The sequence below is a fragment of the Rhinolophus ferrumequinum genome, chromosome X, assembly GCF_004115265.2.
Source record: "Rhinolophus ferrumequinum isolate MPI-CBG mRhiFer1 chromosome X, mRhiFer1_v1.p, whole genome shotgun sequence".
Classification (NCBI taxonomy): domain Eukaryota; kingdom Metazoa; phylum Chordata; class Mammalia; order Chiroptera; family Rhinolophidae; genus Rhinolophus; species Rhinolophus ferrumequinum.
The window spans coordinates 115,031,626-115,049,051 of record NC_046284.1 but is presented as its reverse complement, the minus strand read 5'-3'; the positions used below and the strand labels follow the sequence as shown (position 1 = coordinate 115,049,051).

Here is a 17,426-nt window from a genome sequence, read left to right as displayed (position 1 = left end):
CCTGAAATCTATGTAACTTTACTCACAATTGTCACCCCAATAAATTAAAAAAAAAAAAGACAAAGAGTGACCTTGACTTGAATGACCTGATAATAAAATTTACATGGCATAATTTTACCAGCTGTTATGTCTGATCACAGGCAGTCAGAACTATCAAGTCTATAAATAATAAGTACTTTATAATATCTGAATTAACTGTTTAGTACTGGACAGAGAAGCCTTAACCTTTGGATTTGTCACCTAATACAATGTAAGCATGAAAGAATATGCGTGTGTGTGTCAGAGAGAGAGAGAACACTATAACTGAAAGTGATGTCTTAGAAAAAACAAGTTTTTCTGCTTCATATCTAGGTTTATAAAAGACTTATTTAAAGTGGGTTTACAGTGACTCAATAATAACCATGCATTTCTAAGTTACTTACTTTTGTATCCCTCTAAAAATGTTTTTGGAAACAAATGTCAGGTTTAAAATTCATAATGATGAAATGATATACAAGTACAGTTTTGTAAAGTGACAGACACACATTCTCTCATGAGGGAATATAGAGCAGTGGCTAAGTGCAAACTTACAGCAGAAATTAACGTGAACCATACACTTAGTGGTGTCCTGGAGAAACTGGCACTCTCATACACTGCTGATGGAAAGTGTGACTGCCTTTTTGGACTGCAACCTGACAAAACCTTTTCAAATTAAACATGCATATACCCTGTGACCATCCCTGGAAACCAGCTGCATCAAAATAAGTCCCCATACAGAAGGGTACATGAACAAGGATGTGCACTGCAGACCAGCATGCAGTAACCAAGCACAAGGAACAAAGGGAGTGCCTGCTGACAGGAAATAGCTAAATGTACTGCAGCCAACCCACGGCACAGAATACCACCATTAAGGAGAGCCACGCGAGCAGACTGAGAAGGATTTCCATGAGGTATAGTTTGGTCAAAAAGGCAAGATGCAAAAATGTACTTATGATTCCATTTTTCGAAAACCATGACGAAATAACTCTGTATGTGTGTATTTACATATACATATATGTCAGTGTAGAAAAGTAAGTGTGGAGGAAAACACAGCAAAATCTAATCAAAGAATATATCTGGGATTTCTCCTAGATCTGGAATATATAGAGAAGGTACTGTAATGGGCGGATAAGAGAGGAAAAGGTACTGGAGGGATGCAAACTCAAAAGAGAAAAAAGTTAAAGCATATGTGCTATCACACTTATTGTTATAAAAATTGTGTATAAGGGTACACATACAAAACGTGATCAAACAATACGGTAAATGTTTGAATAAAAAAATTATTACAGCAAAAGACACGTTGCCATTAATCCCCCTCAAAACACTTCCCCTCACTTCGAACAACTTATTCCATCGTTCTTGCTATTTTCTGAAGCAGTTCTGGAAGTCCTCTTTCATGAGTGTCTTTACTTCATCCTCCTTCACCATGACAGTGCTCCGTGTCACACATCACTTCTGGTACGGCAATTTTTGTCAAATATAACATTACGATGTGTCCTCATCCACTTGATTCTCTGGATCTGGCACCATGCGACTTCTGGCTCTTCCCCAAAGGTAAACATTTTGAATCAATTCAGGACATCCAGGCAGCCATGACAGCGCATGAAAGAGGACTTCCAGAGCTTCTTTAGAAAGTGGCAAGAGCGATGGGATAAATGTATTTGAAGCGGGGGCGGGGGTGGGGGTGGGGGTGGAGGGGGGAGTATTTTGAGGGGCCTTAATCACAATGTGTCTTTTACTGTAATAAATTTCTTATTGAAACATTCACTGTATTTTGGGATCACACCTTATATGTTTAAGTGATTTAAAAAACTTTTCAGTACTTAAAAATAGCCAGAATGAAAGAAAAAAAAAGAACAAAATAATGGGTCCAAGATTGATGCCTCATGATTTCAGGCATAATCATTTTTTTAAAAACTAAAATTGGCCTTAAATGCTCGGGAGTTTTCTAAGTATTATTTGTATTTAAATGTCAACTTAAAGGAAAAGTCTTCTATAGCAATACCTTTATTCAAGAGATGATGTATCACAATCCAGGATGTACTTGTTCATAAGTAACAAGGTTGGAATTTGCCTCCAGGAGCACTGTGAGTCAACCTGGGCCAAGCAGTTGGGAGACATAAGTAAAAGTCCTGCCTTGTCCAGCAAGTCTGTACAAGGCCTTGCCAAGAAGCTCATCTGTTGGGCCTTAATGTTCACACCTGTAAAATGAGGGAGGTGGCCCAGACAGTCCAGCCGTGACATTCTATGAATTCTTCCTGATTTTCCTAACTTGAAAGGCCCAGAAGTATTTGCTAATTTAGCCATACTTAAACATAAACTAAGTCCATAGAACTTTGTGCTGAGGTTCAGAAACCAGCACATTCCAGAGAAAGTGGCCCTTTGTCTGTTTGTTTTTCCTGAAATGATCACTAAATCCCAGAACCCATCATACCTTTAGGAACAGGCTGGGAATGTTTTGCTCCTTGGTCCAATTTGAAATCCAAATATAAGGTTGGTGTGCGAGTGTAAATCTTGGACTGAAAAGAAAAAGGAAACCATCAGCATTTTTCCAAGAATAAGGTTCTTCTTTACTTCAGCTAGGCTCTTTTGTGATTGGTCCCAGGCCTGAATCCATTATATTTACAATTTCAGCACATTCTTAAGGGCTTTGGTCTAAAAGTTAGCTCTCCTAACTTCACAATATGGTTGACAAGCTAATTTCAGGATGACAGCTATCTCCCCACAACCACTTCTCAAATACGGTCCGATGCTAGGAGTTTACTGGCCAATAGTTGTTCCAACTTCCTCACTTCCAGTCTTCCACTTGATATGGAAGGTTATCTCCCATCCAAAAGTATGTTTCTTCCCCAGGTCTCAATAAAGCCATGCCCATTTTGCAATTCAACAAGAGTGGCTTGTAAATATTATTTGTTCTAACTTAGCCCTTTTAAGCAAAAAAAGGTGGACTACCACTGCTGGCTTGAAAAAGCCATGACTCCACATGTAAGGGAAGGCAAACTTTCGCAGGACTTTCCATTGTACACAGTGGCTTTAATTCTGTCAACAGGTAAGCAGAGTTCGTAATTCGATATGATACCATTCTGAATTACTGGCATAGATCAAAATGTAAGGGATGATTACTATTGCTATAAACTTGATGATGCCTCATTGTTTATCACAAAACCCCAGTGGTTCTGTTCTACTTTTTTAAACTTCAAATACTCACAAAAATGAAAAGGCACATAATGCCAGATTTGGCAAGGATGTGGAGTAACTGGAACTTTCATACACTGCTGGTAGGACTATAACTTGGTATAAACACTTTAGAAAACGGCTTGGCAGTACGTAGTACTGATGAATATGGGCATAATGTGTGACCAAGCATTCCAGCTCAGAAGAGTATCCCCAACAGAAACGTTCGCCTAAAGACAAGTCTATGAACCTTGATAGTGACTTTGTCAGAAACAGACAAAAACTGGGAATAGTCCAAATATCTTTAATGAAAGGATGGATAAATGAATCGTAATATACTTAAAAAATGGAATACTATACAGCAAGGAGAATGAATGAACCCAACTATGTGCAACAAGTCAGATGAATCTCACAAGCATAATTTTGAGCAAATGAGGGCAGATACATATACCACTGATTCCATTTCTATAAAGTTCAAAACGAAGCCAAACTAATCTGTGGTGTCAGAAGTGAGAAAAGTGGTCACCTTGGGAAGGTTAGCAACCGGAAGAGGTTCCAAAGGGGACTTCTGGGGCCTGACAATGTTCTGTTTCTTGACCTGGTTTCTGGTTTCATGGAAGCATTCACTTGGTGAAAATTCTCTGAGCTATACACTTGATTTGTTTACTTTTCTGTTTATATGTTGTATTTTATTTGTTTAATTTTTTTCTTTACTTTTTAAATTACAGTTGACGTTTATTATTTTATATTAGTTTCAGGTGGACAGCATAGTGTTAGACATTCATATAGCTTATGAAGTGATCCCCCCAATTAGTCTAGTACCCACCTGGCACTATACACAGTTATTACAATATTATTGACTATATTCTCTATGCTTACTTTACATCCCCATGACTATTTTATAAGTACCAATTTGTACTTCTTAATCCCTTCACCTTTTTCACCCAGCTCCCCAACGCCCCTCTCATCTGGCAACCATCAGTTTGTTCTCTGTATCTATGTGTCTGTTTCCGTTTTGTTTGTTCATTTATTTTGTTCTTTAGATTCCACATATAAGTGAGATCATACAGTATTTGTCTTTCTCTGTCTGACTTATTTCATTTAGTACAATACCCTCTAGGTCCATCCATGTTGTTGCAAATGGTAAGATTTCATTCTTTTCTATGGCCGAGTAATATTCCATTGTATGTATGTACTACATCTTTTTATATATGTTATATTTTAATAAAAAGCTTATATTCATTAAAACATACATGTGTAAATAGACTAAAAGAGAGAATCCAGAGCCTAGAATTATTGACTATCCTTGATAAAAGCATCCTTTTGCAGAGATTAATTATGTAAACTCCACAAGGACATGGACCTTTCTGCCTTTTTCACCCAGGGCCAACCCACAGTGCCTGTCACATAGTAGGTGCTCAATAAATATTTATTGAATGATGTTCCCTATTGTAAAACCCCATGTATAATAATAAATATATTTACAGTATACAGAGGGTATTTATCAACATCTTTACCTACATGTAGCAAAATGCCTCTTTTCAGAATGGGCGATTTGATATGGTCAAAGTTTATGTCTGTATATTAAATTTTGGAATAGAGAATTGTAAATAATGCTATCAGAAGATTGTTCCCTTTCCTATGAATGTTTTGGACTTTAAGTGGTCTGGTAGGTGGTGTTACATGGCTTAGAAAATCAAGCTACATCACACATAGAGCTTCAAAGACCGGAAAAGGAAATTCCTTTATGCACACATAAATGAAACCAGAAAGACCCGTGGCATCAGGTGCAGCCTGAGGCCAAAGATTCACAATCAATCTAAAGAGCTGGAAACATACGTAACACAAGGGCAGCACCCGTGGGACGCAGCAGCAGATTCTCTAGGATCATTAGATTTGTAAGGCACCATATGGAAAGAATCTGGTTTTGTCTGATGAAGCCTTCTAAGATTACCTCTAAAAAGATCAAGGGTAAATGTCACATAATACCAGATGACTCCTCTGTCTGGGCAATATTTTGCTTTCTTCCAGAAAAAGAATTCCTGTTTGGTTTAAGCATCTTTCTCAACCTTTGCCTCAGACAAATGCAGTATCCCTGCCTACAGTGAAGACATCAGTTACCAAAAGGCTCTTGGCTTCATTTTTACTAGAATTCTCCCAGAATGTAGTCATTAAAATAACCTTGAACTGGAAACCAGGAGTCTTTGATACTAGGATCGCTTATCCTGCTGACTAGCAAAGCACTTGTCTTCTTCAGGGCTTAGTTCACTCATCTGAAAATCTCGTGTTGGGACTCACTGATGTCGCAGTCTATTTCTGGGTCTGAAATTCTGAGTCAGAATGACTCAGAATGTTTTCCTCCACATTTTTATTTTTCAAATTCCCTTCCAATTTCTCAGACTGGAGCTGTAGGGAAATGAGATGAGGCTAGGTAAAGGGAGGATAACTAGGTCCGTGGGGAATGATCAGCTCACTCTATTCTTGCCCTCAAATCCAGTCACTAGTCTTGCCCTCTAAGCCAGTCCTGCCTCTAGTTTCTCAACCTAATCGTATTGTCCAAAAAATAGTAACTTGCATCTATTAATATGGAGACTGTATCTACATAATAGATACACATGTGAGTGCACACAGAATTCTGTACTTATGTATTCACTCATAAAATTTTAAACAGAAATCAGTGAGAGACGTTCTAACATAACAAAGCCACAAATATAGCCTATGTCTTAGTGTGAAAAGGGCTAAAGGGAAATTTTAAATTAATTTTGAAGGTATTTTTTCACAACATCAATGTACCTTAAAACAGAATTCTGATTCTAACAACTTTTTTTGTACTGAAAATCAGATCAATGAAGGTGTTAATGCAATACATGTCTTGAATAATCAACTACCCCAAACTTAAATATATATAATTAGTCTATTCCAATAACCCCATAATGAAATAAAACTCAATTTGGAAGCTGTTTCCATGAGTGTGTGTGTAGGTGTATGTATATACACAAACATACAGGTATTCACATATAGTTTTTGAAAATCAGGTAGTGGTTTTTTTTTCAATTTTGGTAATTCTGCTAAAATAGCAAATGTAAATTATATTCATTTAACTCAAGGGTGATAATGCCAGCCTCAAATACACTTTGAGCAAACCTGGATTTAATTTTTCTATTACACACTGTCAGTTTGCAACCATCAACAAATATCTTCATTAGGCACATTCTTTCCTGTGTCCTGGTTTTTTGTTTTTTAATGCATAGTATTAAACTATCAATAGACCCTTTAAATAGAATCAGAATTTAATTAAACCAATTGTTCTTTTTTTGGTTAAAACTTAGCTATCAGTGTATATATTTTCACAGGATTAAAATAAATTGGTCAATAACAACCTAAGATAAAACATTCCTCTTCAGATCTGTTTCAGCATGAACAGAACTAATGCCCATCAATTCCTTCAGCGACATTCTTTTCTTTTTCCTCGTCTCTGTTTTGGTCTTAGTATATGCACGGGTACTAAAATCCAAAGCTATTCCTCTTTTGTCTTTCTTCTCATTTCATAATTCTCTGTTAAAAGTATTTAGAAAACTTATCTTAAAGGTTTTAGTCTGTAATGGCTTAAAATCTTACAGTTCAAATACCAAGTAGGCAAAGCTTCTAGAAGGTAAGTAGTAACGTAACTATTCATGAGGTTAAGGGTAAATTTTGGCTAACCTACAACAACAGGAGTGCTATCAAATCCAGACAAGCCTTGTCTCTTTTTCTCTATAAATATGTCAGAATTAAACCCTTAGTGAGCCTAAGACACCACTCCAATAATGACCGCAAAACAACCAAGACCAAACAGGATCTACAAAACTACTTCCTTCCGGAGCCCAGCTACCTTCATCTTATACCCTTCAAAGACTTCCCGCTCACCCTGGCTTTTGGTATGATATCCTTGTCAAGCTGGCTTCCTTCCTCTGTTTTTATTCATCAATGTGATCTTAATGAGGAGATGAAATCATTTCCACATGGAGCCATGTGGCTTACAAACATTTTCCCAGAGCATGCTATGTTGGTTGCTGTGTGTGAGCACGGCAAAGGAGCTATCTTCCATTTTGCCACTGCTCCTTTCATAATTAAGGGCCACCCATTTATCCCTGCATGCTGTTAATTTTGCCACCATGCTGGCCTTCCCTAAAAGCAAGTGGCAGCAATTTGTCACATGTCAGAGTTGTAATAAATGCTTCCACATTTCTTTATGGGAACTATTTCAAAGACCCTTTATGATTTAGTGATTTTTCAGGAAATGCACTCAAATTCTCAATTTCACTATGTTGCTTAAGCAAATTATTGTAAGTAACTGTACTAACAAGTGTGAATCCTCAATATTTGATAAGAGAAACAGTGTTTCTACCTATTCCTGGACCCTCACCTTCATATTGGATCACCTCCCCTAATGTCGAACATTATGTTTTATGGTTTTTTTCATTTGCATCATTGCTAACTTTTGATGTATATATTTGCACATAAATCTTTGACCACATTTCTATTTTATTCCTTCACAATGAAATTTGGGGACTGAAAGTCTAGACATTTTAAAGACTCTTGATATATCCGTAGGTTTATGGCTAAATGCAATGTGGCCAAAAGCAACTGGTCAACATGATCATATGATGGATTGAACAGTAATTCTGAACATGTCTACTGCTAGTCATTGGTTTTCCTAGTCTTGGTAATTTTGCTACCACAGGGCAGTTTTCAACACATCATGTGCTCTAAATATTGTTTTTTCACTATCTAATCCCTTATTGTTAGAAAGTGAACTCGTTCCAACAAATCCCCTATTGTTGCACATTTTGGCTTTTTCCCCCAATATATCCCTGCCACAAACATAGTAGGAAAGGATTAATTGCTGGGAAAAAAGTAAAGGAAAAGAGAATGTACCCAAGAATCTGAAAATATGGATGAAAACAAAAAAATAAGGAAAAAAGCTTAACCTAAAAAAAACAGTTTAAAGGCACCGTCTCCACAGTAAAAATACCAATGTGTGGACAACCATTGTCTAGCAGTATTTGTTTCTGAATAAAAAATCATTTTGGCCAATTGTTTTACTAACTGACTTGCTTTCATCCAAATTGTTTTTTTGTCAAATCACTCGGTAACTACATGTAAAAAGTACCCATCTCATCAAAATGTTGACCATCTAATTTTTTTTAAATCTTAGCTAACTTAAGAAGCAGAAATTGATTATCTCTTTAATCTTTTAATTTGACTATTAGTTTGGGTGATACAATTATTTTTAATTTACCAAATACTATTAAATATTATTAATATGAGAATAACAATAGCTAAATATATTAAGTGCTTAGTATGTACCAGGTGTTATTCTAGGTGCTTCATGTATATTAATTAGGCCACTTGTACTTCCCTTTTTATAAGCTATCTGCTCATTAACCTATGTAAGTTTTCATTCATTATTAATTAACTCCTTTATTTGAGCAATACTGATAGCCTGCAGTGTGCTAGTCATTGGATATGTATATTCATTAATAGATCTGCTCAGGCTTTATAGAGTTTACTTTCTAGTGAGAAAGACAATTTAACAAATTAAATATAAAATCATACAGGCTATAAAAGAAATAGATAGGGTACAGGGGGGATGGAAGTCCTCGAATGAGAAGAGCTACGGGTAAGAGGTTTCTGGGCAAAGGAAGGAGCACAGCATGTGCAAACGCCTGGAGGCAGTGAAGACCCTGGTAGACTCGGAAACCAGAGGAGAGCAACATGCAGACACAGAGAAGTCGCTGGAGAGAATGCCATGAGATGAGTTTAGAGAATTAGAAAAGACCCAGTCAGGTGTAGACCAAAGTAAGGTATTTGGGATTTCTTTAAACTACAATGGGAACACATTGATCCAATTTTTATCTTAAAGAGATGTCTTAAGCTACTATGTGGAGAACTGGAAAGGAGTAAGAAGAGGAGAGAGGAGCCCCCTGAAGAGGCTGCTGCAGTGGGCCTGGCCAGGGCTGGGCAGGGGATGGGAGGGAGGTAGATAGATTTATTAATAAAATCTATTTGGGAAACAGAAAGGTTTTGCTAATGGACTAGATGTGGGTGGGGGAGGAACAGGAATAAGGATGAGCGCCACGTGTCTACATGAGCAGTGAGTGATGGTGCCATTCATTCATTAAGATGGAGAAGACTGGAAGGGAAACAAATTTTCCTTTGTTTGTCATCAAAACAGGCAGGGGAAGGGGGAGTAAGACTTCAACTTTTGCTATTTAGAATCTGACATGCCTGGGAACCACGCACACGATGTGAAGTGGGGCAAGCACACAGAGCTCAGAGGTGAGGGTTGTGTTGTGAATATAAATGTGGGAGTCACAAGACTATAAATCACATCTAAATCTATGGGAAGGATAAGGTCACCTAGAGAGACGATATTCAATGACAAAGGAGACTCAGGACTGAGATCCAGGGAACTTGAGCATTTAGGGGTCTGGGGTAGAGGAAAAGGAACCTCCCTAAGAAAGGAAACTGCGAAGGAGCAAAGGAGTATCCAGAGATACAAGAATGCATTATCTCAGAGGCCAAAGGAAGGAGAGAAGGTGCAGAGAAGGAAGAAGCATGGAAAGGAAGAAGTAACGTGAGAAAGAGAAAAAAAAGACTTCTGGGTTTGGCCACATGGAAGTCAGTGGTGATTCAGTGCACCGACGGGGTGGATGCCAGGCTGAGAACCTAGAAGGGGTGGGAAAGTAGAGATAACATGTGCAGACATATCTTTCGTGAAGTATGACTCTGGGAGGGAGCAGAGAACTGGAGGATAGGGGTCAAGAGTTGGGCACATTTCTTATTAATTTATGAGATATGTTGTTGTTTTTTCAAATAAATTAAGGCTATTAGCCTTTAATAGTATCTGTTGTAAAAATATCCCAGTTTGTTTCTGGCCTTTAATTTCATTTACAGCATTTCTGACATGGGTCAGATTTGTCAGCCTTTTCCTTTCAATGCTTTTTAAACTTTAGAAAGTCTTTCTCCATCCAAAGATGACATTAAATCTCTGCCTATATTTATCTAGTTCAACATTTTTAACATTTAATTATTTGATCTATGTCAAATTTATTTTATTATTACTTGTGAGATCATGAGATAAACTAGTTTCTTTTCATGAATAGTTAACTAGTGGTCCCAGATGACTTAGTCTTCCCTTTTCCCCAGTTGATGATAACCTTCTTCATCATTATTCAGTTTGCATATGCACTTGGGTCTATTTCAGGTAGGTTCTCTTTCTGTCAATCACAAGGAAGAGCCTCAATGGAGAAAACTTCACTAATTAGCTCAGGAGCCCCAACTAATAGAAGATCTACTTATAAGGAGTTCTTACATCTCCCACGGGGTTTCCCAATCTCCTCAGCTTCCTTCTACCACTTTCCCGCTCTCATGGTCTAGTGGGCTTTGCACTGGGGAGAAAACCCTTCAGCACAGACCCATTCTCCCCACCACTTACACCTTCACACACACTAAAGAAATTTACTGCCACATCCTTTGGCCCCTGTGTGGAGAGCCTTATCTTTCTCTTTCCTGTGGAGATCTTAAGGCTTTGAGGAAATTAAAAGTAGACTTACCACATTATTTAAAGCAAACTTCCAACTCTCACTGTTTAGAATAGGCTGACGCTCTTCAAGGAAATGATAAGTCTTCTGTCCCCAATCCAAAGCACTCTGATATCTGAATTCTTGATTATTTTAAAGAATTCTGATAAGGAGTGGGAGAGATTAGTTTATATCTGCAGTGGGGAGGATTAAAACCTTGTAATCATATTTTTGACATATACATGAAGTGCTACCCAAAGAGAAAACGAGAAACTCTTAGGCACAATGCCAATGACTCTGTATAGGGTGAGAGAGAGGGCCAACAACATTTTTAACTTCAGTCAACCATAAAGGACTGTGGGAAATCTTGAGCATCAAACGTCCAGCTGACAAAGAATCTTGCACATAGCTGAAGTATCCTACAGTCCAGTCTCTACAGCATCTTTTTTCAAGCAGCACATTAATCAACAGTAACATTCTAGTCCTTCTCCTTTTTTTTTAGGGCAGAGGCAGTGAGGAAAGAAGAGCTAAGGGAAGGGAATGTCACCATCCTGAAATCTGACCATAGACACGTTCATTGTGAAACTGGACTTTGATTTCTTCACCTTTGAGTCAGCATTCTTGGCTGAAGTTGGGTTATAGACGTTCTAATTTTTCTGAAAATTAAAAACAGAGAAAGCACAAATGCTCATCTCTTATTTGACCAATCCATCCATAATCCTACAAAGGCAACAGTACAATAAAACTACAAATAACCCCCAACTATGCCAACAGGGAGCCTTCCTATCCCTTATCACCCATCCATGGGTAACATGTTCCAAGGCAGAGTGAGAAAATCTATTAACCAGTGCTAGAATATTCTTCACAGGACTTCGTAACATTTTCAATCTCTACTAGTCACATTTGGTATTTACTAAGATGTTTTTATGAGTTCTTGTGAGAAAGTGCGTTGGGATTGAGAAACTATTTGGCAAAGATAAGGTTTCACAGAGCTCTGGGGACTGACACCTTTGTGTAGATATGATTAAGAGGAAATTTATTATGACACAGGGCTTCTCCTTTGTGATCGTTTCAGGACATTCTGATGTTGTCAGGGGTGTCTCCTTGTATAGATATGTGCCTGAGGGTACTCTTTTGGTGTAGAAAGAGTTTCATTCTGAAGCTCCCTTCCATGAAAATGAGCTAAAGCATTCCCAAACTGGAGAGCGAGACACACTCAGCAAGTTTATGTACAAGGGCTGAACGGTGTGATAAGGCAAGGGTGCTGTCAAATAAAATGGGGCAAAATGAGGAAACCTGAGTTTAGGTCTAGGTTCCTTCCGCAATGAGCCGTGTGCCCTTGGGAAAGATTTTTCGCGTGACTGGGTTGCAGCATTCTCATCTGCAAAGTGGTGGAGCTGGCCAGATGATCTCTCACGTCTATGGCTGCCTGACATTCTGATTCCAATGGGAGTGCCAGAAGAAAAAGGGAGAGTAGGTCTTGGTCGGCTCGGAAAAGCATCTCCTACTGTCAGGAATTCTAGACTTGTGTTACCCTAAGGACTTTGTTCAGATCCTAATACTCCGTTACAGCAATTGAAGAGGTAAATGAATGGAAAGTTTCCTGTTCAACTATTAAATAAATGGGCCAGACACGGCCCCTGGGTATTAGGCAAAAATGGCCCCACGTTGTTGTTTACTTCTAGGATCTTTAGCCCAAAGCCTGCTGCTGCCCGACTCAAATTCTCACACGTCCAATTGTTTTAAATATATTGCAAATAAACATATTTTAGCCATTTTGAGTCTACCTACTTGCATACCTTGTGAAACTGCACCCAACAACATCTGTTAGTCATAAATAATGAATCCTGCAGCTATAAAAGACCCCAAATTGCCGCTGCCTTTTGGAGCTCTCTGACCCAGAGACCCTCCACATTGTTGCTGAGTGACATCACCTAGACAGGTAAGCCCCCTCTTGATTTCCCCAACTCCCCTGTGAAGGCCCTTGCCTGATTCCCCTTCTGGGTGGTGGCCTGACACAACTATTCTGGAAGGTCTCCAACTATGAGGGACTTCCCTTACCAGGCAAGCCTGTCCAAGAACCGCCCAAATAAAGGTTGTGTTACCACCTCTCATGAGCCCGTCTTCTCCTTGATCAATCTCCAAATCCCCAAACTTACTACACCAACCCATCGAAATAAAGTAAGTAGTATACAAAGCGGCTCCCAAAGTATCAAATATGGCTTCCTGTCTATCCACAAACAAGAAGAGAGGAGGTTCCCTACTGTACAGCAACAGCTCTGAGAAACTGAAGAGGTCAGCGAATCTGCTGAATGAAGGGCTGGGAACCTATAGAAGGGTCAGTATTTATCCTCCAGCTGGGGCAGGGGATGGTTCATGGATTCCTGGGCAAGCAAGAAGTGGTCAGCTCCTGAGCAAAATTACAGTTGGGTCAAGAATTTCCTCTGAACCCTGCCATATCCATCTCTCCTCATAGGCCCTCTCTGTCTTTCAAGTTCCCGTGGATAAAAACCTGCTGTCAGCAGAAAATCTGATTTGTATCAGATTGTGCCAAACTGGTAAGGACCTGTGTGAGCTTGTGGTGAAGAGCACAACCTCTGGATGCCATCCGGTTAGAATTCCAGCTCTGTCACTTAGTAGATGCATAACCCTGGGCAAGTTGCTAATCTCGCTATGCCTCAGTTCCCTCCCTCATTAGATTGTTGTGAGAATTTCATTGGACACATTTTATGAGTCTCTTCGGAGTCTCTCAGCCCAACTAGCTCCTGTGCCCTTGGCCACTTATGGAGACTCCTGGGTCATAACTGTTGCCATCTCCAGCTGCCTTGGCTCCTTTCTGACTGCCAAGCTCTGAATACCTTTGATTGCCCTCACAGTGGTGGAAGATACAGCCGCTCCACAGCTCCTGGGCTTGGCCTGACAGTACTACTGAGGCTCTGGATCCATGCCCAGACTGGAATGGAGATCCAAGCCACTGGATTGGTAGGTGGCCTCCTCGGAGGCTGCCTGAAGGGGCTAGGTGCCACAATCCAGAACGGCACGGAATTAGCTCGCATGGGGCAAACTCTGACCTAAGAGGAATGGAAAATATGGGATGACAGAAAAATTCTTCCTCTTTTTTTTTCCATGAGAAAGTACTAAGGTACAGTTTTCTGAACAGGTACCTGCACCAACAAGCATCTGCCTCACTTCCCTTTCCCCTTACTCTCCCTGCCCTGTGATTGTACATAAGACCTGCCTGAGGCTCTGTTTTCCAGAGTTAACTCAGCAGGGGAAAAACTGATACATGTAAAGCACTCAGAACTTCACTGTTTAATACAGGTACCACGGGCCATATGAGGCTACTAAGCACATAAAATGTGGCTGCCAGTGTGAACTGAGCTGTGCTGTAAGGGTAAACTACACACTGGATGTCAAATACTTGGTGACCAAAAAATGCAAAACATCTCATTATAATTTAATATTGATATATGTTAAAATGATATTTTTGATAACTGGGTTAAAGTACATTGTTAAAGTTGATTTTGCCTGTTTCTTTTTACTTTTTTCAATGTACCTACTGAAAAATTTAAATTACATATTGATTCCATTATATTTTCATGGGACAACTCTGGCTTAGAATTTAGTTAACGTGTAAGCCCACAAAAGATGTCAGCCATTTTCCTTCCCAAGAAGTTCTAGAGATTTGCTATCAGTAAAGCCTAATGATAAAAGGGAATGTGGGAGCAGAAAGGGAGACAGATAGGGAAAAAGGAACAAATATTTGTTAAGTACCCTCTATGTTAATAGGCACATTATATACCACACAAATAACTCAAAAACTATTCATTATCCCCATTGGTCAGATAAGGAAGTAAAGGTTCAAAAATAATTTCCCCAAGGTCACAGAGGTATTAAACAGAGCTGAAATTTGGACCCAGGTCTCTTTGATTCTACAGTCCCTGCTCTTTTCAATCTATCATACTATCAAAGAATTCACTTTATAATGGTATAGTTTCAATAACGTAACAGAATTTTTGGCATGTGTTAGGGCTTCCTAGAATCCCGTAAATCACCCATACAGGAGATCAACTACACCAGCCAAGTTAAAAGCTGTTTCTGAACACAAATCTCTCTCTCTCTCTCTCTCTCTCTCCACAGATACATACACCATGAGGTAATAAGCCTGCCTCTAAAAAGGATGACTGTACAGTTCTGCCTGGACACCTTTAATGAAGTGGGCGGGCAGTATTAAGAAGCCCAAAATGTCTCAGATACAAGTCATGTGCTCTTACCCAGATTCTACCAGGCAATAAAGACAGTATTTGGATCCCCATCTGGCCAACTCCTCAGAGTCTACCTGTCAGTTCATTCTGAACTTGGAGGGGAAGAAAGGATAATTATCTTTTGGTCTTCTCCTCCATCTCAACTCCCTCCATTTGACTTCTATCCAATTCTAAGTCCTCTGTGCTTTTGTCTGGCTGACAGACTCTGTCAGTTAAAGCCTATGAAAACATTTAATTACAGTCATCAGGACTGTCACTCAAAACTTCTTTTGGATTAATCGATAACAGATGGCCTTAAATCAATACCTGATGCTGGAAAACTCCACCAGCCAAGTACCGGTAGTTACTCGGAGACACTGAAAGTCTCCAGGGCAGACACAGAGGTAGGTGGGTACTAATTCCTGACAAGTAGAGCTGCTGCAACCATATTTGGAAGCTGCCGGGGAAAGAATTTAGCCAGGAGGACTCAATTGGCAGAACCCCTAAATGGTGATGGTGAGGGGACGGAGGTCTACAAGAAAACCCTCCAGTGGAGAAAGGATGGAGAGGCACAAAAATCAATGCTAAAGGAATCAAGATGGAGTAGAAAAAATGTCAGGCTATTTTTCTTCCTCCTTTTCACAGCCCAGCCCTCCATCCCACTTTCTTGTGGATCCTTATTGCAATCAGGGAATACCAGAAGGGATTGGGAGAAGCCAACATTATTTTCAGAGCCTAGAGATAAGAGAAAAACTGACCATAGGCAGTTGTTTGAAGGTGGTGGGAAAGAAGAGCCTTGCTCTGGACTTCAAAATGGTTTCCTCTAAAAGGAAGCATTTCAATTTCTCCAGTTGCTATTTATAGTTGAACCAGGAAAGAAAATTTTTGGTTAGCATGGTTTCCTTCCGTAATGTTAAAAATGACCATCCATATGGAAGCAAAGAGAACAAGAGGTTTCATGAAAAAAAAAGGCAAATTGTCATTATTTCATTTTTCAGTGAACCTGGAAAAGCTGGACCTTAATTGATTCATGTTGGGTTACAAATGTAACAGCTACCCTCTGAACATGGATGCCTCCTATACATAGTGATATGAGAGCACTGTTTCTTTGTCATTTTGCACTGTTTTACCTTTGATCACTCAGAGAGAGAGAGAGAGAGAGAGAGAGAGAGAGAGAGAGAGAGAGAGAGAGAGAGAGAGAGAAATTACCAGAAAAGTGTTACATGATAGAGATGATAACTTTTCCAATTCCCATACTTAAGACAATGAACACATGTTTTGAAGGCCTTCTAAAACATGGAGTTATTCCCCTGGACACTTTCACAGCTGTATGGAGAAACAACTTATAAACACCTCTCTGGCTTCATGCTGTCTCCTTTGTACGGTCTAGTCTCTTTCCACCCTTCTTTGCCAGGTCATTTGGCTCCTCTATACTTATGCTTCCTTTTCCTGATCCTCCAGATTGGGCCAAGCCTCCTATCTATTCTGCCTTTCCCTAAACCCCTCCATGTTTTCTAGTCTGGTGACTGACCACACGGTACAGTAGTGCTAGCAATTGATGTGTCTGTCCCTTCGATTGTCCCCTGCCAGCTCCCTGATTTTTTTCATCTTTTTGTCTCACACCTTCACAGGACCTTGCATACAGTTGGCCCTTAGTACATGTTTGCTGAGCTCAACTGAACTGTCATGGAACAAATACCTTTCTGAGAAATCCCTGCAATTCCCCATGGCCAGTGTGGAAGTCCTTCCAAGAATGGCAGACCTCCATTTCCTCATCTGATTTTCCTAAGCCCAGGGAATGCTAACCAGCCCAATGCTAACCAGACCACAACATGCTCCTCTTTCAACAGAGTAATCCCTAGCAATGATTTAGAGCCCATTGGATGGGAAAGTTTTAAATTCTTGTCTATCTCGGAGTACCTATACCTGTCCACAAGAGCAGAATTCTTAATTAAGCTTCAGGTAATCAGAATTATATCCGACACCAAATTTTTCCATTACATTTTAGTGTAAGTTTGCTCAGATTGTTCAAAAGCTACATGATCCCAAGGATTTGTGCTTCAGTCAAAATAGTGTGTTTGCAGCTATCAACAACATATAGCTCTATACTCGTACGTGCCAATTCCAGTTCTTAAAATACTAACATCTACTTCATTTATATCCACAAGAGCTCAACTTTTAACACAACATGCAATAGCCTCTGAAGCTCCCTGAAGCTGTCCTGTGTATTTCACTGTGGTTAGAAAAAATACGGAATGTGTTTGTGGGGAAAGACTTACATCCCCAAAGCACAAACCTTGACAGCAGCCATGGAAGTTATTACACTGATATGTGAAATAGCCACTCACCTTTACTGAAGGTGACACCTTGGTTTTTTATAGCTTTCATTATCCTCTGAGTCAAAATCTCCTTGCTAATTTGTAAT

The 17,426-nt window shown here is 39.4% G+C and overlaps 1 protein-coding gene across 1 annotated transcript in view; it reads right to left on the bottom strand.

Moving 5' to 3' along the window:
* The window catches only part of PIR (pirin), a 90,089-nt gene that overhangs the window by 33,282 nt on the left and 39,381 nt on the right, over positions 1–17,426 (bottom strand). Inside the window, exon 6 of the mRNA XM_033118789.1 lies at positions 2,453–2,537. Coding sequence (XP_032974680.1) covers positions 2,453–2,537 — 85 coding nt within the window. The remainder of the gene's footprint in view (positions 1–2,452; positions 2,538–17,426) is intronic.